This window comes from Eutrigla gurnardus, assembly GCF_963514095.1.
Source record: "Eutrigla gurnardus genome assembly, chromosome: 1".
In the NCBI taxonomy this organism is placed as follows: Eukaryota; Metazoa; Chordata; class Actinopteri; order Perciformes; family Triglidae; genus Eutrigla; species Eutrigla gurnardus.
In genome coordinates this window covers 8,726,453-8,749,037 of record NC_139915.1, presented here as the reverse complement: position 1 = coordinate 8,749,037, position 22,585 = coordinate 8,726,453, and the positions used below count along the sequence as shown (strand labels likewise).

Below are 22,585 nucleotides of genomic sequence, written 5' to 3'. Positions count from 1 at the left end.
AAACGGGGAAAAACCACACAACTATAGAAAACTTCTATTGTAAATGTGGTTTGTGTAAAACACTGTATATTGTAGCTGTATTGCTAATAACTCCAAAACATTTCTTTCATCAAGTTTATTATTAATGAATCTCTCTTTCATACTAATACTGATCAGGAAGACCAGCTGGTCTGAAATCGTTGGGATCTCCTCCGTTGCGCCCATGCAGATTTGCCCTCTGATCAGCTTCAGAGTCCTCTGCACCATGACCCGTTCTTTCCTGCACCCACTCTCTGGCATTACTGAAATGGGAAAATAGAAAAGGAACATTAACATGAGCAGATAACAAAACAACTTTTCACAACCTGCCTGCAGAGTGCTGTATAAGGCCCAAGATGGGAAACCCTTCAGATTGGAGGGGCATGATGTATGAAATAAATGATTAATCAAACAATTTCAGCAAGTGTGTGGTTTTCTGAGCGAGGTGGAAACAGGCTTTATTGTCTTTGCCAGGAATACAGATGATTACAATAGTTCTAGCTGTAAATGTGCTTTGCAACTGCAATAAGCTGCAGGACTGCACCACTGATTTCACCTAATTGAAAAGACATTGTCAAATAATAGTGCACTAAGATGTGACAAAATCAGGCTATGGGAAGAGTCTGAACCTACAATGATCGGAAAATGTAGGCTATCTATATATCAGGAGGGTTGAAGTGGAGCCTCATTAAGGTAGGCCTGCAGATTGCTTAATTAGGTGAGATTATTGAAACCAAATTGTTACCATATGCATAGATATAACAATGGATAATGCCTTTGAATTATGTGAGATGGTCGCATAAGCATGTCAAATAATAAAGGGCTAAAAGAGGATTGCAGAGGAACGCCACAACTTACCAAACAGAGAGATAAGAATGTTGAAAAATGCCCCTAACTTCATCTGCAGCAACAGTGATTTCAATATGCAACAACAGTCAACGATGTAAAAGCAGATCATGCTTTCCTACTCTTTGCTGCTCACCTGATCACCTCCGATGCCCATCGGCCTCCTTCTCCTCTCGCAGCAGCGTCAGCGTTTCCTCTGGCATGAAAATATTTGTCTGAGTTTTTCCAGTTGGCGTCCTTCATGTCATTGTATGCGCGCCACATATCACCAGCTCCTGATCAGGACAGCACACAGTTTACAGGTCATTGTCATTTACATTCTGGATGTATGGAATGCCATTATACACACTGTTCTGGTGGAGATGTTAGAAAGGTTATGTTTCTAACCTTGAGCAGCTTCAACAGGAAAATGGTACCATTGCCCGGCATTGAATTCCACAATGGAAATCAGAACAATCCCGGCCAAAAGCGACTTCATGGTTATGGATGTCTAAAAGGAAAACAAAAGACAAGTTCATCATTAAACACATTTACATAATTACAATTACATACAGCTCTTTCAAACTTACTTTGCAGTTCCTGCAGAGTTCAGAGTCTCAATAGATTCTAGAGTATCTTATGAGTGAGCACTACTGATCTCAATCTGACTTATATTCTGCTCAGAAACCAGCTGGTTTGGAGGATTTCTCAACGATGGAAATTCCCATCTGTTTCAGGGCCGGTTCAAGATCAGAAATATCGGGCAAACAACATTCCCCAATTGTGCAAATGCACGTATCAACAAAGGCTGGCACAACAGCTTAAACAAAAAGGTGGGAGGGATTATAAAACCAATATGCTACATTAGCTCTTTTTGTCTTGTGTTTTGATTATTTTTTTATTCCTCGTGTTGGTGTTGTCTTCTTTAATTCATATGGTTTGTGACTTTTCAAACAACAGCAACTTAAATAAAATATTTGAATTCAACTTTTGGTGCATCAAGGAACATCTCCTTACAATAAAATGCAGGATCCAACAAAAACTGAATTAAAAATGGAATGCATTCCAAATCTAATATTTTATTTTTTACTTTAAGTACATACTAGGCTACTTACAAAGTTACATTGACACATATTACTCCATCACAGCATTGCACGTTGTACTTTGACCCTTGTGCTCAAAGCTTTATTATCTCGTCCCACTTTTAATGCTGTTAACCTTTGTTAAAAATAAAAGCATGATTACATTTTACATTTGTGATGATAAACCCTGTTTTAGCTATTAATTACAGACACAAAATTCATGACAAAATTTAATTTATTTTTGCTGTGTACTGATCATTTGCTGCTGTGCTGTAAAGCAGTAGATGGCAGTAGTGAGCTAGTGCTGATAGACCCCATTACTATATTATATATACAGAATATATAGAAAAACCAAATTAATTAGCAGTAATTTCTCAGATACTTTAGACACGATTTCTGTTAGAGCAGCTTTGTTATTGGCTGTGCTGTTGAAATCTAAATAAAAATGTTACAAAATAGCGGGAAGTTTATTGGCTAAAGAACAACATGACCAGCTCCCGGAGCATGTTTGCTTAAGCTGCTCTCATTTTATAAAGGTTACGTTGTTCTGTGGAAAACCCGCTTGCTGGCCTCAGAAAAGTTCACCTTTCTTTGGAACCTTATCTTAGATGAGAGTAAGACCCCAATTTAGTCCTGAGACTTCAGCAACTGTGAACAGAAAATAAATATTTAGATTTTATTCAGCTGATTGTACATATTTTAATGAAGACTTGTATTGTCCATAGGGAAAATGACTTAATTGCTTTAAACAGTGAACATACATGAATACCTTACACAGCAAACATATTCAGACACATACTTAGCAGCTAAATGGGTGAAAGTAGTGCATCCTATATTATCCTTCAGTCCCCTGAGGTTGCTTTTCTGTGACCCCCCCGTGACCCTTTACAGGATAAAGCGGTAGACGATGGATGTGTTGTATTTGCACCAATGTGACAAATCCTTTTTTTCTCTCATTCTTCAAGAGGAGGAACAGAAATAGGCCTTTTTTTCTTGAATTGTCAGATTTCAATGAGGAAACATTACATAAGAGACACCTTGAGATCCAAAAATGACTCCTCTGATGACTTTCCAGGGAGGAGCAGACGTCACGGATGTCGAGAGCATCTCAAGATATCATTTAGACCGCCAAAGAACACAACAGAAGTTGCTTTCTGGGTGAGATGCGTCAAAGGCCGTCTTCCAGATATGAAATGTTGATCATCTGCAAGAGAAAGAAAGATCTAATGGCAGATTCAACCACAGTAAGACCATATTCAGCATCCAAGCTCAATAATGACATATAAATCTAAAATCTAGGCTCTCACATTCACCTGTTTGTTGTGTAGTTCAATCTTTGACTTGTGCATGTCTGTACGCTGTAGAAAAGCTGCATATTATTCCCAAGGCTGCTTGTTCAGCTGGGTTGATTTAATGCTTATAACAATAACGGAGTTGATTGCAATATAATGGCTTGAAAGGTACTTGGAATCTGTGAGTGCTCATGAACCTCTCTTTAGGTTGAGAAAAAAAACAACATCCCACACACTGAGCAAATCTTTGCGAAGAAATTATGCAAGAACGTCACTGAAAACCCCTGGAGGATGAAAGCATGCCTCGAGTTGAGCTGATGAGCGTGTTGTTTTGAGCTCAAAGAAGACACCGTGACAGGCTAATAAATATTAATCAGAGATATTGTGCGGAGAAAGTGAGGGTGAGGAAGAGAGCTGATGCAACGAGAAGCTTGGAACAGGAAAAGTCGTGTGTGTCTCATGCCTGATACACAGAGAGAGCTTCATTTTTCAGAAATGAATGCATTGTATTTGCAAAAGATAAGATTCCATACTTGCCATAAAATAGAACCAGCAAGACTCGACTATAAGACGATCTATCTTGACACAGATGCTGATGAAACGCACAAGATGTCGGCGTGACATTTCAAGAGAGGTGACAGACAGAAATCTGAGCAGTAGAATAAAGACTCAACCTCACTGCTGAGCTGAACAGGTCCAACAATCCAACACAGGGATGTTTTCCCTCCCTGAAGTGTCTTTATGCCAGTCAGGTAAAGTCAGTTTACTCAGAGACAAAACAAGCTTCTATGGACTTTTCCTATGACAGAAAATAGCGCATAAATGAAGTCTTGTGCAATACGTCCTATTATTGTTTTTAACTTAACTATTTAAACATATTTGTAGCCAGAAGAAGGTTGTTCCATTATAAATAAGATTTAAGTTGTGCCTCATATTCCAGGGTTTATTTAGCAAGTTATCTACGATGCAAAAACAAATCGTTACAGCAATTTAATTTGCATCCCAAAATCACAAATGTGCATTAAAACAGTTTGCAATCTGTACCACCTGACACATCCTCTATTCTTACCCTCAATTCAAAAGTAAAAGCACCCAAAACACCCCTTTACTGGGAAAATGCAGACACCACAGGAATAGCAATAGAAGATGGAAGATGCACTCACTGTTTTGGGCCGTACAGTAGATGGATGTTTGAAAAAAAATAAGAAAAAAATATTTCTATGCCCAGCCAACCATTATAATGTATACACATTAAACAGAGAGCTTCGCTGTCGGCCACCGATTGAAGTGCAACACTAGAGGCCGCCAGTGAGCCGTGTTACGCGCGCGGCTCTGGGCGAACGTGAACGGTGAGTAAATGTGCCTTATCGACTGGACGGGCCTATCTGCTGTAACGGCGTGGTGGTCACAATGAAAGCAGACGGACCGCTCGTGACACTGACACTAATGGGAAGCCTGATAGGGGCTCGGCACGTGAGCGCGTGATGAAACGTGCAGGCTACACAACTTCGGCAGGCCGTGCGTAAAAAGGTCTCTAAAAGCGCGGAGATGCGCACGTGAATCCCGTTGCTGATCGATTCCACGGTGCAAGCACCGGTATATGAGGGTGATTGATGAGCAGGACCGATGGTACAAACATAACATTCACGTCATTTCTGCTCATAGCAATTTAGCAATACTTGCATTCACTTGGGCTCTTATTGTGTCACGGAGCAGCAGCAGGTTTCTATACTATATATGCATTAATGAGCTGCCTGTCATATAAATAACCACTATTATCAAAAAAGGGTGGCTAGCCACAACAAGCCTGACTGCTGTGTTTGATGGTCGTGCACGTTTTCTGCTGTACATTTGAGAGATAATGGTCCTTGGTCCTGGCTAAATATAGGAATCGTGCATATGAAGATGTATTTCTGTTTCAATTGTCCCCATGAGCTGCTCGTCAGTGTGTAGTCCCGGACTGAAAGTGTCTCCTCCTCTGATGAGACGGCCAACAACACTGAGTGCGCATGGCTTCATCGCCTCAGCTGAGTAGACGACCTCCTACCGACTTACTTCACATCACCGCGCCCGTCTGTCTGCTGTCTCCTCCCTAAAACCTTGGCTGCGACCGTCCCTTTGAGCGACTCCGGGCTGAGGGGGGATAAAGAGACCGACACAGACAGGGGAGGGGGGAGAAATTGAGAGAGAGAGAGAGATCACCAAAAGCAGCACCTAGACTATATACCTGCTCCATCCAGCACAGCGAAGGGAGGCGGACGCACAAGTGCAGGCGCGTCCATGCGTGCCAGCCGAACAAGACAATAAGCGGGCTGAACATTAAGGAGCTCGAATCCAGCATTGGAATAAGAGTTCATCTGGAGAACTCTTTTTGGGGGGAGAAAAGAGCGCAGCTTTGCTACGAGAACAAAGACAGCCTAAATGAGTACGTGGTGAGAAGAGTCATGCATCTCAACAGAGAAGAAGATAACAGCAAAGGTGAGCAAAATATATATATATATTTTTTTTTTAACTCTAGACTCTGTGTGTAGTTCAACATCTCTCGCGTTGGTTTGCTAGATGCCCTTGAGTGTGTCATATTCATGCCAACTAATGATGCTGGGGGTCATTCCAACACGCTGATGTACTGTCGAGATGCTTCTGTTACTGAGTGTCATGCTTTTTCACCACAAAAAGAGGCTCGCACGGCAGCGAGGAGGGCTGCTTCACACACGCAGGGAGGCAATGTGGCGACCGTCTGTGGGAGGCGGACACTTGAGCACTTGTTGTGCCTCGTTTTCACACGAGGTGACCTGAGCGTAAACGCACAAGGTCATCCATCCTCGGCCATACTGATGAGCAGCGTGTCGTGCTGGTGGAGCGGCGGTCTGTGTGCGTGTGTGTGTGTGTGTGTGTGTAATTGAGTGACCACGGATGCGTGTCCTCCGATGTGGTCGGAGGGGAGAATTAGAGAGCAGACGGTGTGTAATGACACGGACCCCCTCCATCAGGACCAGTAATGATGGCTCCTGATGCTCCTTGGCAGAGCCACGCTCGGTATTCTTTTTTTTTTTTTACTCCCAGTGGTTGAACTGAAGTCGAGGTCACTTGACTAACACCTGATGCTGAAGGAGACTCTGAATGTCTGTCGATATGACGCAGCCCACGTTAAACAAACACCAATAGGACTTGCCTCATGTCCACCACACCCACATGGTGGAACTTGAGCATCGTTTTCTGGACAGTATAACCATCACCTGCACTGTTGAACATGCACGACTCCCAGATTCAGTGCATGTCATGTTCAAAATCTCTCCAACTGTAAATGCAAATGTGAAAATAAGAAGCATGTGGTTCTGAGCAGAATCCCAGTTTTCTTTTAAAATAGTAAGAAGATTATACGACACGGTGAGTGTAAGAAATCTCTCCAGAAACCCATTTTCTGACATCTGAGAAGCATGCTGATAATGATGCGATATTGCCAGCGAGGGAATACAACATTTCATTTTACTTTTATGCGCAGCTGTCAGGTTTTATGGCCGGCTAATATCTTTGTTTTTACCAGCTGTAAAGCATGCTGTTTAGTGAGGAGTTCCCCATGTGGTGAGTGGTGTCCTGCATCGTTCCACCCCTCATCCAAAATGTCTTACGACCTTGTTGCCAGATATGGTTTCAGCAGGGACAAAAGATGAGTCACCAGCTGCAACTAGAAGGGATTCCGTGATTACATGACAGGTGTGTGTGTGTCTGTCAGAGAGAGGGACAGGTATAGAGAGAGAGAGAGAGAGAGAGAGAGAGAGAGAGAGAGAGAGAGAGAGAGAGAGAGAGAGGGAGTGTGAGCATCTGAAAGTGAGAAGTAATCTGTGTGAGAGAGCAAGTCAAAAATAATTGATGCAAAGTTGAAATATAACAGCCACACTGCAGGACTTTATGTTTTAGAGCAGCTGAAGCAACTTAATAAAACACCAATGACAACATCAGCGGAAATATCAGCATTATAAGAGCCAATAACAATAGAAATTCCAGGAAACATCATTAAGTTGATTCAATTTAACAAGTGTATTCATCCCGACTCCCCATTGCAAACACAGACCACATTTCAATGAAATATAAAGAACATACAAATACAGTAAAAAACTAAAATGCACCATATTTACTTTTATTAATTACAGATGTTCACATTACCATTCTTTGGGAAAGCTTCAAATTAAATACATTTGTTCCATGAAGTAAATATCCTCCATCAAACTGACATGACGATGAAACAAAAACAAACGGGGTTCACGAAGAAGTCTGAGCCAAGAAGGAGCAAGCCGAGTGTTTCCATCTTGAAACTGTAAATCTAACTAACTCGTAGCGCGTGTGACAAATTTAAGATGCCTGGTGTTCTTCAATGTTCTGTTACACTTAGAGTAAACCCTCGTTTGTAACAGACTGATCAATAGGTCAGATCCATTACCAAAAATGTATCGCGCCAGCCTCTAGCTTTAAGCGTCATGTTGCATTCGATTAGGATCGTCGAGACACCACAGAAATACACTCCAGAGACAATTTATCTCAGGATTATTTCAAGGAAAGCATCAAGTGTTTGTTTAAATATGTTAAAAACAAAAGTGACTATGAAAATATGAGTCTGCAAGGTCGATAAAGACAACACTAGCTCTCCTGTGAGGTCGATCTGTGACGTGAGCTAAACAGTGAGCTTCCACTCCAATTTAAATCCCAGAGAATGGATTTTGATCAGCTCGATAGGTTTGTTTGTGTACGTTTAAGCTGGGTTTGGTTTTAGTTGACTCAGAAAAAAAAGGCATCGACAGAGAAACTTGACTTTGGCGTGGATCCGAGGTGCAGGAGATGCACGCGGGTTTGTTTAATTAGAGACTCTAACTTGCTGCAAGTGTAAATGTGAGTCTGTTGGCATGTGTTAACTCCTACATACACTGATAGCCTGTTCAAATGTGATCCTGCTTCTTTCTGTGAGCTGATAGAGGCTCCTGGCCCCCTCCTGCTACCCTGCACAGGATAAATGGGTTAGAAGGTGAAGATGAGACCTTTTTAGTCAGTAGCAATTACGTTTTCTGTATGTGCGGCTTGGTCATCAATTATCACCTTTATGATATAATTTCCGAAACTGCCATATAATGAATCAGCTTTTCATGGTGGAATTATTCTAGTGTTCAGGGCTTAATTTGTGTTGTCATTGAATGGGTTTACATTTTGATGCCATAATGCAGCAATGTAAGATCTATGGTCTCTGAATAACTGATTGATCGGGCTGTCTGAGTCCATGCAGCAAGAACACAACACATAACCTGCGATCCACATGTTATGATGCATTTCTGTAGAAGAGCATTGTGGGTTGAGGAATAAGTGAGAGAAATGACTGCATTGTGGAACATAGAAGCGTTTCATATAGTGGTAAGTGTTCTGTGGCTGGTTCATCCTCTTGCAGTGTGGATGTAATCTCTCCAGAGCAGCCCAAGTGCAAATGTCAGGCGTCAAGCAGGTCTCTATGCAAGGTGCAATATAGCGAATCATTATTAATCCTGCACGTGAACAGTCAGAGATAATTGCTTAATATTAGCAGCATTCAGATTCAGCGGGAAACATTCAATTACGTTATGGTTCAGAACTAATGGGCTGGAATCTTATTAGTGGTTTGAGACAAGTTGAGAGAAAGAAGAGAGAGACCGAGCAGTAATTAATACAATTTGAAACAAAGGTATTTATATTCCCTGTTTAAGTCTGAGCCACTGGGAAGCAAGTCACTTACTCAAGGGAGGAGACGCTGAGGCCATGAAAGGAGAAATACTGCTCCGTTGTAGCGTCTAGCTTAGCCGCACACATGTTTACAACCAAAGAGGAATATGATGGATGATCACATCGAAATACGATCTGAATAGTCAGGGACCAGTCAGGGAGAGGGTGACGGGTTTGTGTGTGGCTGAATGAATACATTCTTCAGTTTCAGGAAAATGTCAAAAAGATTACCCTCGTGGCGTACAATACGACAAGAAAGAATCAACAAAAATATTCATTTTTCTCTTGAAACACATCAGCAGATTTGTCAGTCAGTGACTCAGTCGTCAAAATGTTAGATCTGAGGTGATGGAGCTCCATCCCCCCCCCCTTTTTTGAAGTGCCATTTATTTTCTAAGCAAGGGCCGTAAGTCAGTTCTCCAAATGAAACGACAAAACGTTGGTTGTCCATGCCCTCTAGAATGACACATGTAGTTTCTGATCAGCAAGATGACATCATTTGTCTGTACCTTCCAAAACCATTTCAAATCCCTGTTTAAAAATACATAATTTTGACGATGTGACAAAGCATTAGTCAAGGTTAGGTTAGGTTTAGGAACAAAAAGGACGTGGACTGTGTTTACTATTGCATGCTAACGTATTGCGTACTAACGTAGTGCATAATACATAATCAATCAGTGACGGGCCCCTACCCAATGGCCCAGTGTGAGGTTGGAGCAGGCACATGATGACTGTATGATACAAGCATTAAAAGGTGTTTTCAGAAAGTGAGTCACCACAACCAGACCAGAGGACCTAGACCAGAAGTCCTTGAGCATGCAGCCACAACTGGATACACAAAATATATGTTTTTTTTTAGTTTGCTGCAGCAGAATGCTCGCCATCATTGGTAATTATTTTCTTCAACTCTTAATTATTTAAACCATCTGCCTCGCAGTCCGCCATTGGACAGTTGGAAGAGCCACACTGCATTTCAGGGCAGTTGAGCATCTCCCCGTGTGAGCGTGGGTTCTCTCCGGTCCTCCCACTTCCTCCCACACTCCAAAGACATGCACTTTAAGTAAATTAATGACTCTAAATTGCCTGTAGGTGAGAAAGAGAGCATGAATGGTTGTCTGTCTCTGCATGTCAGCCCTGTGACCCAGACCGGAGACCCGTCCAGGGTGAAAACCGTCTTCGCCCAATTCAATTCAGTTTTATTTATAGTGTCATATCACAACAGAAGTCATCTCAGGACACTTAACACATTGAGCAGGACTAGAATACGCTCAAAATGTCCAAGTCAATACAATTTCAAAGTCCCAACATCACCCAGGGGCAAGCGTTACAGCGACAGTGGCGAGAAAAAACTGCCTTAATAGGCTTTTAGGCAGAAATCTCGTGCAGCCCAGGCCCTTGGGTTCCAACTGCATTCTGTGTTGGTAGTAGTATAGTAGTAGTAGCAATGCCCAATGTCAGCTGGGATCGGCTCCAGGCTCCCGTGACCCTGACCGGGAGAAACGGCTAAAGAAAATGGATGAATGTGTATGTACTATATGTATTACCGTTGGGTGTGGTTTGGTGTCGTAACAGAGCGGGGGTTTAGACCACACACATCTGTGATCCTGTGTGTGATTGGAGGTGAAACAGGCTGGAAATATTCAACTAGATGCTTTTCAGCCTGAAGTTAAGTTACTCTTTATATTAAAGATTTCCTAAAAGGAGGTTGTACACACAATACAAAGACGTCCAGAAATGAATAAAGTCGTTTTGAAGTATCTGTAAAAAACATGTGTGCGATGGTCCCTAACTTAAGCTAGTTTCTAGTCAGTGTTTTGTCGAGGTGATAAATATTATAGCATATCATCTGCATTTGTATTAGTTTACATTCCAGTCATAAACCTGTTTGGGCCACAATAAACACAGTGTATAAGTGTGGATTGTGTGGTGAGACATGCCTGTGCTCTTACCTAACTCCGTTGCAGCAGCGCGTCCATGCCGAAGACAGCAACCTAATTGTTCTCTACATTCGCCTGGCTTCTGTCTCTCCTCTCGTTTGACCCTGTTTGCTATCTTGTCTGGATTTTACTTTGTGCCTCGCAATTATTGATGAGTCGTAACGCGCACACGAAAACAGACGGCCAGAGATGGCGGAGAACAGATTTTTGGATCTGGATGCATCAAGGAAGTAGCCTACCACTGTACCAACAGTGTGGGTGGGAATCTGGTGGGTATAGGGGTCTGTTGGAGAATGACAGAAATAGATAATTGGAGACAGAAGCAGAGAGGGAGAGAGAGAGAGAAGCAGTCTATATTTTGAGAGAATATCTATTTAATGCCTTCCAGTAGTGGGAACTTTTTGAAGAGGAAGCAAACGAGAGGAAGAGATATACACTATGCCTTTTAATCAGTGAACTCATTGAAGCAACACTGCTCTCCAGACACTGACACACAACTAGTGAAGAGGAGAAGAGAGAAGAAGGCTGGATCTGCCTTCTTTTGATACTGGTTTATGTTTATGTATTTGGAGGACGAGGCTCTCCAAGCTCTTCTGTGTGTACATCTAAGTGTCTTTGCGGAGTGAGTCAAGAGGACACCTCTGTATAAAATACATTAGTAATTCAGAGATCTCCGCCTACCGAGTGTCTAGAGATTTCTAAATGCAAAGTTGTTGCTAGAGCGATGGGGAGCTACGAACCTATACCACTTACACGTCCTGCTTTTGGGCGGACCCTTCACAAGCTTTTACCTCCATGCGCGGTGATATCGCGTTGTTATTAGTCAACGTATAAATAAAACCCATGACCTGGAGACAGCAAAGGGTTCCCAACTAAACAGTAGGAGGCACACACAAAGACGCAGGCCAGTATCCAATGCATGAAGTAGTGTGCTGGCAATGTAGTAAGGCTTAAAGTAAGGGTGTGGTGGTGGTTGCTGGTGTTCACGTGCTAACACAGGTCTGCTATTACTGTTAACCTTAGGACAGCACAGACGTTGTACAGTAGAATGTTGTTGTGTGTTGAATATTATCTGGGTGTTTGTTTTTTTCCCATATCGCTGTGACCCACGAACACTGCCAGTTGGTCTCTGAGCACCTTCCTTTATCTCTTTGGCCATTTTTCACGTTTGGGCATCCATCATGCAACAGGTGAATGAACAGTAAAGCTTCTTCTTGGATAAGGTCATGCTTCTCACAGGCCCTCTAATTGGCACTGACTGTTGATCTCTGAGCTATTGAAGTTACAAAACCTGCCTGGAAACCCAATGCCTGCAGCGAGGAACCCTGGTAGATACCTAGGACAGACGGATATGTTTTGAGAGTCCCGTCTCGACCCACAGTGGCCTTGTGTGACTGTGAAAGGCTCTCAGAATGAGTAAAGCTGAGGGCTATTTGTGGTTTGTACTCCTGCCCAGAACGGATGCTTAAAAGAGGGGGAGCACTGTCGCATCAAGAGTAAGACTTGGCTCTCTCCGTGTTATTGAACAGGACACAAAACCTAATTGTTTAAAGTGGAGGATTAATAGCTGGCTATAATAATGGTTGCATGGATGGATGGATGGATGGATGGATGGATGGATGACAAAAAAACCCTGAAATAACCCAGATACAAGACGTGTACACCCCACCTAGACTGAGGGAGGCAAACAGGATATTATAAGAACAGATATCAGCAATCTAGCCAGGAACAGATGGTGAGACGGAGCTACACTTAGACAGGATCTTCCTGCCAATATGGAGAATACTGTCAGCATGTACATGCACAGACGCATACAAACACAGTGTTGGACTTGTAAAAGTCTTGAAGAGGGAGCATCTATGATCTCAAAAGCTGCATTGCTGTCACTGTCACACCCCCCAACCTGCTCATTTCCTCTCTCCTCCTTTGTTTCGCTTCCTCTCCTTTTCAATTCCGTTACTGTACCAACCCTCGTCTTCTTCCACCAACTCTCTCCATCCAGCCTCCAGCTTTTCTTCTTTGTGTCACTTTGAAATGTTATGATAATGCATGTGAATACGAACACTGATGCCTGAGTGATAGGCTGCACTTGCATTTGATCCAGTTTTGGATTCCTGTTCCTGGCAAAAACATTTATGTCCGACTGGTAAATTATTCATTACAGGTAGCAGTGAGGCAATGTAATTAAATAAGCTAATACAAAGGAGCTCTCAGGGACCACTAAATGTAGCACAAATGTTTAGTTCGCAGTTAATTAGGTTTATACTTTGTCTGATGCACATCAGACATCCTAACCACAGCATCGCTGGAGGGTAGTAGCCACCGGCTTGTGTCCAGGTAGCGTATGGGGGTCTTTGAGTCCTGGAGGTCTGTCATACTCAGGAGGTGTGGACCCTGTAGGGAGAGCTAGTGTGTATACCTGCTGCAGTCCACCTAGATGGACACACATCCCCACAGTGTTGACAAATTCCTCCATGTTTTACTTTTCTTGCAAAGTGTTATTCGTTGTGCTCTGAAGACACTCTTTGCTTTTAAAAAGGTGTACAATAAATGAAACATCATGAACCTTTCCTGCACCCGACTGGATAAATGTTCCACTGTCGAAGGTCTTTGCTTCTCCAGGGCATCCGCCCCGGGAATGATGTCTTACATAATTTATCTACAATTGGTTTCTGTTAAATCCGGTGTGAGTTACAGGTCATGCAGCTGCACAAACATGCAGTATGGAGTGACGGAGTCACATCATCACTCACATTTGTCAGCTGACAAACGATTGTTTACATTATCTGCCAATACATTGCTTATTTTCTTAATTTATATTAATATAAGTGGCCATCACCTAGCCACCCAGAGCTCAGATTGCCTGTTTTGCTCAAACAAACAAATAATAAATAAAGCGAAATGAATGATTATATTCCATTCCATTACATGTTAGCAGCATGGATCAGGGGATGGCAATGTTGATCTATTGGCATTCATTTGTTTGCCTAGAGATTGTATTCATTCAATCAAACATGACAGCCGCGGTCGTCGCAGACACACCCGGCGGAGATCTGCACGATATTGTTCTATTTTCAGTTCTTGGTAATGAATTCAAACATGGATCAAATCTGACCCACCAACACTAGAAATGTAAACATAGCAACACGGTTTTAATGATAAATTATAATTACATTTGTAACCAATTAATTTCTGTTGACAGAGTATTGATCAGCTGAGGCAGGTGACAAATGCCTTTCTTGTGGGATTCACACAGAAGCACAATGTCTGACATGACAATCCACACCTCGTATTGTCTGAGAGTTTGAGCTACTCCGCCCCATCAACCTTCAGCTGCCAGCATTACTCTGCTCTGAGACCCCCCCTCCCCCCCCCCCCCATCTCTCTCCGATGAAAGCAGTGGTCTGCATTGCTGGGTGAGGTGGCTTGCCTTGAACGGAGCCACCAAGGATGATGTCTGCTACAGCCTTCAGCACCTGGTCACTGCTGAAGATTTGCAGTGTTGTTCTCCTGAGGCATTGAGGTCATGGAGGTGACCCAGCCTAGTGGACGGGCTGATGCACAGACAGTACATCTTAGATAAGTAGGTTGCATTGAAATGCACTTCTCTCACTGAATTCTCATCCGTCTCTTCTTTTCTCAGCACATTACTCTTTACTTACGATACCCTGCGTTTTATTTGTACAACAATCATGTATTTCCTTGGTTGATGCCTCATTATCTCTGTGAAGTCCATTCATACCTCCATCATCTTCAAAGTGTTTGCAAAACTTTCAAGCTGCTGTGCAATCACTTGACACATTCTTTAGTCTAAATTCTGCCTCTCTGTGTTTTGTGTTGGGAGACAAAGGAACAAAGTGAATCAGCTTATCGGATGCCAGTTTTGATGATGATGTTTGCATTTACGTTGGCTCTGAGTGGTCAAACAACTCTGTCAGATGCAAAACAAGAGGCAGAAAATTGTATCCGTCCCAAGGATGATTGTTTAGAGACTTTTTTCACATGATTGACAGAACTTGAGGTCATATTTATTTATATTTGGTACACCAAGTTCCTATTTTTCATGTATACAAAAAAGTGTGTCATGGCCTAATTACTTTTGACTGCAAATACGGATTCTCTCCTCCCCTCACTCTCTTCTCCCAGAGGACCGTTCTGTAGCCCACTCTGCACTCACATGTACGGCCAGCTCTGTGAGATAGTGCTGTGTATCTATAGTATCTATATTGAGGATCCACAGAGTAGACAGAGGGTTTAAATATATAAAAATCGAAAGCATAAATGCACAATATAAAGTGCTTTCAAATGCCTGGTGTGACCCACAGAAACCTTTCCATACAAGCCAGACATATTTTCCATTACAACTAAACACCCACCACCTGCAAATTGCCACTGATGAATGTAATTGCCATATTCTTGTTATCAGCTATCTATACAGCGTTCCCTCCGCGGGGGAACGAGATGGAGAAATGGGAGTGTGTTTGTTTACAGGTTAGCAAAATGGAGCCTCCCATCCCCTTTTAAATGAGGCTGGTTGCTCATGTATGTGTGTGTGTTTGCAATGAGGTGTGACATCATCACTATACATTTTTGCATCAGTGTCAAACTGACCTTCTCCTACTCCATCATCACTTCTGTGGCTCTTTCTTTTCACTTTCCTTCTCTTTGCATTATGTCTAAAACCATCAAACATTGAAAATGCTTAAGTTACAGTGACGAATGAAGGGATGGAAAGGAGGGAGGACGGAGCACAACGATGGCACTCTGAGGATTTTAGAGAGGAGAGTAAGCAAAGTGAAGGTGATTTGAGGTGTGAGAAAAGAAGAAAGAGGGGAGTAAATATATCGGCATTCATCTCGAGTAGGAGAAATAGAAAAAAGCCAAGGCTGAGACCCTAAATACACAATAGTTCACCCTCACATTATACTTAGAGCAGACAGTTTCACCCCTCAGACAGACATAGTAAAACATGTTTGTGACTACTGACCTGGCAAAGGTTTAACAGGTATCGGACACACTGCTCGGCTTCAGCCTGAAAGAGGGATTATAGGAACTATAGGATTACTATCCGTCCCCAAGGTGGTTCATTCCACACTCAGTGCTCCATGCTGTGTTTCATTGATATTATTTTGAATTTGTCTTGCATTGATTTACAATGGAAGACCCACGTCTGGCGGGAACAGCAGCAACCAGTTAACCATGGCAGCACCCTGGCAAGACTGGCAGAGAGTGCTGCCATAGGTCACAGCAATCCATCCAATAGTTGTGATATTTCAGTCCGGACCAAAATGCTGGACCGACAGCACCGAGCCGCGAGCATGCCTAAAAAATGTATGAGAGAATTATTGGAAACCGTAAGAGAAGTCAGAGGGAGTCAGATTTATGGAGAGGTACAATGAGCAGGACATAAAAACAATGAGGTTTGGTGCGAGGTTTGGTGGTTTCTTTTCATGGTTGGATTGATTGGTAGCTGGAGGTTACAGGAGTTACAAGAGCGAGGGAGAAACAGACAGATGGGTGTAGGCCCAGTCAGTGTTTATTTATAAATAAATGCTTTGAATAATTTAGAGGAACCACATGGGATATTCCTAAGTTAGATGAAGAGAATACAAAACCAAAGCCTGGGATTTTCAGGGTGCTCAGGTTTGTCATTTCTCAAAAGAGCATATCTGGGGAAGAGAAGCTATGGATCTCTGTGGGGAAAAAAAATGCACTGTCAATTTCCCAGACAGATAGTAGATAGATAGAGATTAACTCAGATAACATCATCAGTATACTGTCTTTCCCACATCTTCTTCAAAATGTGCGAGCGAAAGAAAAGTCCATCATGCTGTTATCCCTCGATTCATCAGTACCCCCTCTTCACTGTCTCTTTGTGTCTCTCTGTTCTATATATATAAGCCACAGTATTTGCAGTCTCTGTTCCTAGTGATGATATCGTAGATTACTCTGGGCCGAAATCATAAAACAACGGCGTGCTGCATGGATCACAGGAGCACACAAATCAGACACACAGAAGCAGAGATAAATAGCAAAAAAGGAGCAATAGAGAAAGAGTGAGCAACCGTGTGACAGGGAAACAGTAAGTGTGGACTGGTGTGTGTGTGTGTGTGTGTGTGTGTGTGTGTGTGTGTGTGTGTGTGCTGGATAAGGTGGTAGAAGAGGGGTTATAGAGACACCATAGGGGATAAACTTAGAGACGGGCAGAAGGTAAAGAAGTAAAATTAGCTCTTTCCTTTCATTGCACTGAATTTCCTCCACAGCTTACAGATACGGAAACAGAATACTGCATGCTGCTTTGTTGCAGAGTTTTTTAGATGTTACAAGCTTAAAGCGCCGCCTGAAAAAATATACTAAATACTGGTGGATTTAACAAAAAGCAGTAAAACAACATCTAATTAATGCAGATGTAGGATTGGTGTTTCAGTTAACACTCTGCAGGCTTCAGTAATCAGTGGCTATTTCTACTGAGCTCTATGCCCCGAAAGAAGTTACAACTTGTTACATCACCCATCCAGATCCACCTGATAAAAGCTCCGGTTCACTGTGTAATGTTCGTGTTCATTCATCATATGGTTTGGTTTCGACACTCACAGACACTTGAGATGTTGCCCAAGTTGGCTGACAATAAATTGTTCATGAGTTAATAGGGAGGAAGGATTGTGGATGAAAAATCTAATATGTCCAGATACAGTGGTTTGTTGATTAGCAGTAAGACTAGGTGGACAGCAGTGAAACATCCCACAGTCAAAAAATAATGAAACACATTTTGATGCAAATAAAAATGGGTAAAATTGATTGTGCCTTTATTCTGACCCCACTGTAAAAAAAAAGCCTTTCATTTTTTTTTTAATTAAATAAAAAGAACTCCCTGTACATCTGTGGTACTGATGGATTTTCCCAAGCTTGATTTTACTTTTAAAAATGGTAGAAAGGCCATTCAGTAAAATTGACCGCATAATGCAAATTATTTGTGATTCATAGTGAATGGCTTTAAATGCTGATTTTCAACCTTATCTATATATCCATCAACTCTCCGCCTAGGTAGTTCTGGGGCGCAGAATGACGTTCCCATCGCTTCTGTTACGTTTCCACCAGCAATAATGACGTGGGGAGGATGTGACCATTATATTTGACAGTGTTTTGGCTGTCTCAGATATTCAGCTGCAGTTGGGAGGATATGGCCGACGGGATCCTCCAGAATCTCAGATGCTGAGAGCAAACACTGACTGGTAGAGCCTTTGCTCAAATTGCCCCCCGATGCCAACAGAAACGGAATCATTCTGCTGTAATGAATGTCAGCATGGGCAGCTTCTCTTGGATGCAACCACAACTCAGACACTGCGAGCTGTGTGTGCACTCATGTCCTTTAAAGTTTTCCTCCTCACCGGGACAGAGGCACTAGAGACCTTTTTCAGGATCCAGAGGATGAACTGGAGGAGACAACCAAGACCAGCAGGGTGATTTCTTTTCATTGTATTTTCGAGGGTAATGTCTGCCTCCGAGGGGGGTGTGAGGCACCAACGAGCTGCTACAGCAAGGCAGCTGTCCACAGGCAGCCGACACAGCAGAGAAACAGCGGGGTGAACGCAGCGTGTGGAGCCTGAATATTTCCACATCTCTCCATGAATTAAGGATTTATTTTCAACAAACCAGGGTTAGCTGATTGATGGAATAGTGGAAATGCTAGTGTAGGTGTAAGAATATCTGCTTGAGTGGCGTTCTGTGAGTTTATGTTGTTTATTTATCAACCGTGGCGAAATCAACAGTCAATATAACACACGCTGGGGAATTTATTTCTTCTTTTGACTACATTTACCATCAGCCCCGATTTAACATCCACTTAAAATCTTCTTATAAAAGCTTCCCTTCCGGGGTTTCATGTAAATAAATAGTTTTTTTTTAAATGCAGTATTACTCACCAAAATTAATCTTTTGAATCGTTGAGGCCTAATGTGTTGAATACATTTGTTTCTTCTTAACATTTGCATTGTTGACATCCATGTTAATTTGGTCGCAGATTTCTTCTGTCTTGCCCTTGACGGTGCCATGCAGCACTTCCTGGTGCGTTACTGCCACCTGTAGATCAGTAGAACAGTATGAAACCATTGGAGGTCCAGTGGAGGGTAAAGTATACAAAAATGTATACAATGTATGTGTAATGCACACTAATTGTCATTAAAGTGCCAGAAACAGACAAATGACAATATGCGTGCTGTTCCACTCCACAGAAGTCCATATTACTGCATTTTACTGCATTTCTTACATTTTGCGTCATTTACTGAATACTCAAAGTAGAGGAGTGTTTGTGTGTGTGTGTGTGTGTGTGTGTGTGTCAACAGGATATCTTATCTCCTGATGGACAATCACCGTCATGCATGTGAGTTCAGCAGAATATAAAAATGATTTATAGCTAAATGTATCGGTAAAATACGGAAGCCGGGAACGTCCGTGCTTGCAATTTGTTTTTTAATATCCTTATCTCGATATAACGAGATAATGTATTAGGAGAAAACAACTTTTATTTTCACGATTTAATGGGATAAATATAGAGGACTCGAAAATGTTGATTTGACCACACCTGATTATATGCAATGCATGCTAGCCTGACATTTTCAGCTACTGCTGTCAGGATACCATGTATGTTGCATGGCTCTCTTTCATTTCATACTGAGTTATCTCGAGACAATATGACACGCAAGACGTAACTACCAACCACTGGGTGGGAATGTGTGTTGCTATATAACAAAAGCATAAAAACATTGCTTCATAGCACTCTCAACCAATTATTGACAGGAGCTTCAAGGTCATTTTTTCAGGATTCACTTTCCACAGTAACTAAATACAGTTTTTTAATTTATCATCAGCTGTTTGCTCAGTTTTATATTTCATCCTTCCGCTAACTAGTTGGTAGCTGCATTTTTAAAAGTAGCTGCATACAATATAAGTTACTAAGGGTATAATATTAATGATTCTAATTATAATTTTGCCATTTATAGCTTCAACGAGCCACTCCTCGGCCAACAGTTGACATGTGTGGGACGATTCAAATCAATGATTGTACGTTCACGCTCTCATTTTTCAACTTCTTCTGGGCCGTCATTTATATTCCCTTACCTCAAATCTTTCACCCGTCTGTTTCCCTGTCCCACTGTCTCTTCTCTTTACTTGCTTTCTCTTTATCTCTCCCGGCTCTTTGGTGAGTCACCTGGCATGTCTGAGTGACTATACGTACCCACAGGGGCACACATGCACAACGATGCAGCCATAAACAAACTTAGGATACAAGATATATTTATCCATATGGAGCAAGTTTTCAAATAAGTAATGAGTAAACATTGCATGACCAGATTGGAGAAACCGCAATTAAAGGAAAAGGTTTCACCCTATAGTAGGTTTTTAAAGATATTAGTGGTAAACTTTTGGTATCATAACATGTCAAAGTATTGATGCATTCGCCAGCAATATGACCCACAAAGCATTTGGACTGAAATGCATGGGGCCACGTTGGCAGGGATGTGTTTGTAAGACAATAACATATGATCCTAGCATGTTTGAGTACTACATGTGTGACTTTGAAGGCTAATTATATGCATTGAGTGGCTGAAAGAATGTACATTCTGGCTACTTAAGCACTGCACTTGAGTACTTGAGTTTTTAACATCATTACATTTATTTATTGCATTAGGCCAGTCGCAACGGGTAACACCGGTACCGGAAACAGGCAGCTCTGTCACTCCTTGCAGGAACGGAGGGTGCACTAGGTTCACTTTCCACTTTCTGAGCTGAACTGGAGTCAGTAGCTGCACAGTGCTGTGGAGCAAATGTTCCCAGAGAGGCCCAACCAACCTACCCGTTGAGAAATATAAAAATATATTGGATTCAATATGAAACTGGGACGGAACAAAATAGGCCTTGGCGGGCCGCCACAGTCTTGGTAATGAATGGGAAGCTCTGGTGCAACGACATTATACAGACATTTGAAAGTAATCTATGGGAAATTTAGAAAATTATAAAATTGGGATTTTTCTGACCAATATTGATCATTTTATTTCTCTGGAGGATCCCACTTCATTGGCCAGTGCAGTGCTGCCGGATGATGTGACATTGTGTTATGGCGAAAGTTTTTTGAATTTATTATGGAGGTTCAGTTTTTCCTCTTTTATCATTTTAGTTGCTGGAGTTGTAGTTTCATTATTGGAATGGCAAATACATGTATGTGTTTGCACCTATATGTCCGATGTAACTGTAAAGACAATAAGAATTTTGACCAAAATTAACTATTTTCCAAACATGCCAGATAGTCAATATGAAAAAAAAGTTAGGAATAGTCGAAGTATTGAACAGCCAAATCCGATTCAAATAACAATATAGTAATTCTGGCACAGCCCTTATAATGTTGCTGCTAACTTACTGTGCAAGTGGTTGCATGACAATTCAAGCAGCATCCTCTCACGAGTGAACTGGGGACTGAGAGTTACGTGCATAGGCTACACTACAGATGGTGTAAGGTATGGATTCAACTTGTTTTTACCATCAGGTTATCCTTGCAGCTGGCTTGTTAGGCAACCACAGCAGCCCTGCCTGCTAAGCACTAATCTTGTTGATTAATGGTTAATGATTGGTTAACGAGGTTCAGCTGTCAGTGAGAAAAATAAAATTGCATATTATCGTTAGTCCAATGTAAGTGCCATTGTGTCTCGATGGGGATGATCTTGTGCCTGGATCCCCAAATACACACCTCCAGATCTAAAGAACGCAGATAATCATAGCGAATATCCAGCAGCGTCATGCACTTAATAGTGAGGAGCATTAGGTTACCATTGCGATGCCCCCTTGGGCGTTGCAAAGTAGAGCTCTGTGAGAAGAGCTTGACTTCTCTTATGAATTAGATATGACATATTACAGAGTGCATTAAATTAATCATGACAAGGGATTCTAGCTTGATTCCAATATTAAAATTGTACCTTTTATAAAGGCTAATTATTCACAAGGTGCTACAGGGCCGGGATTTTGGAGAACCAAACTCTTCTGTGCCTCGCGCCCTCTCATTACCAGGCTTCTTTTTCTGCATGGCATGGTATCATACAGCAACTTAACTCCTCCCTTTTTTCCTCCTGCATGTAACGTCAAGGTTAAAATGGTCGTCTTATTGTCACAGTCTCATAGAAGCATATATATCATGTATCAACTTGGCTCAGAGGAAGCTTTAGAGTGGGCAACATAATAAAAAGGGACTATTTGCAAGGCAATAGAGCAAATTAATTACCCTACAACATCAAAGAAACGATTTACAATTACTTACCTGCTAATTAAAGAACCAGGACAGAATAGGGAACAGTTAAGTGTCAGCCCACCTACTATTCCCCAACAAAGACCTGCCAGTAAGACATTTTATAATTACACTTCTGCAATAAATTAGGTCATTGTGGCTGGGCTGGAAGATGAGGAATGAGAGTCTTTCTCCAGCAGTAACTGGTTTGTCTGGCTCCCCATATAGACTGATGTCCTCTAGGTCAGCGTTTCCCAAACCTTTTTTTTCTGGGGACCCACTTTTTAAAAATGTCAAACCATTGCATCCCAATTCACAATAAGACTTACCTAAAAATGGTGACAAGAGCGAAATTGTTCTTTAATTAATGTTCCATACCATTTATACTCCCAGTTCCATATAACCTTATATTATCTCGAA

The 22,585-nt window shown here is 41.9% G+C and overlaps 2 protein-coding genes across 3 annotated transcripts in view; one reads left to right on the top strand and one right to left on the bottom strand.

The window, feature by feature from the left end:
• Positions 1-100: 100 nt before the first annotated feature.
• Positions 101-1,494, bottom strand: saa (serum amyloid A). Its single transcript, XM_084009260.1, has 4 exons — positions 1,434-1,494; positions 1,252-1,354; positions 1,001-1,139; positions 101-281 (listed from the first exon to the last, which is right to left on the bottom strand). Exons 2-4 carry the CDS (start codon positions 1,340-1,342, stop codon positions 143-145), a joined length of 369 nt encoding a protein of 122 aa, XP_083865386.1. The 5' UTR covers positions 1,343-1,354; positions 1,434-1,494; the 3' UTR covers positions 101-142.
• A 4,080-nt stretch (positions 1,495-5,574) lies between these two features.
• syt7b (synaptotagmin VIIb) overlaps positions 5,575-22,585 on the top strand; it is a 90,695-nt gene continuing 73,684 nt past the window's right edge. For both annotated transcript variants that reach the window (XM_084009131.1, XM_084009132.1), the window contains exon 1: positions 5,575-5,695. In XM_084009131.1, the coding sequence (XP_083865257.1) occupies positions 5,662-5,695 (34 nt within the window). In that variant the 5' untranslated portion in view covers positions 5,575-5,661. The remainder of the gene's footprint in view (positions 5,696-22,585) is intronic.

Bases quoted from the DNA above. Each gene is read 5' to 3' on its own strand.
- saa (XM_084009260.1), bottom strand. From the start codon at position 1,342: ATGAAGTCGCTTTTGGCCGGGATTGTTCTGATTTCCATTGTGGAATTC. The intron at 1,140-1,251 runs GTTAGAAACATA...TGTCCTGATCAG, and splicing joins TCCTGTTGAAGCTGCTCAAG to GAGCTGGTGATATGTGGCGC. The intron at 282-1,000 runs GTGAGCAGCAAA...TTCCCATTTCAG, and splicing joins TGGGCATCGGAGGTGATCAG to TAATGCCAGAGAGTGGGTGC.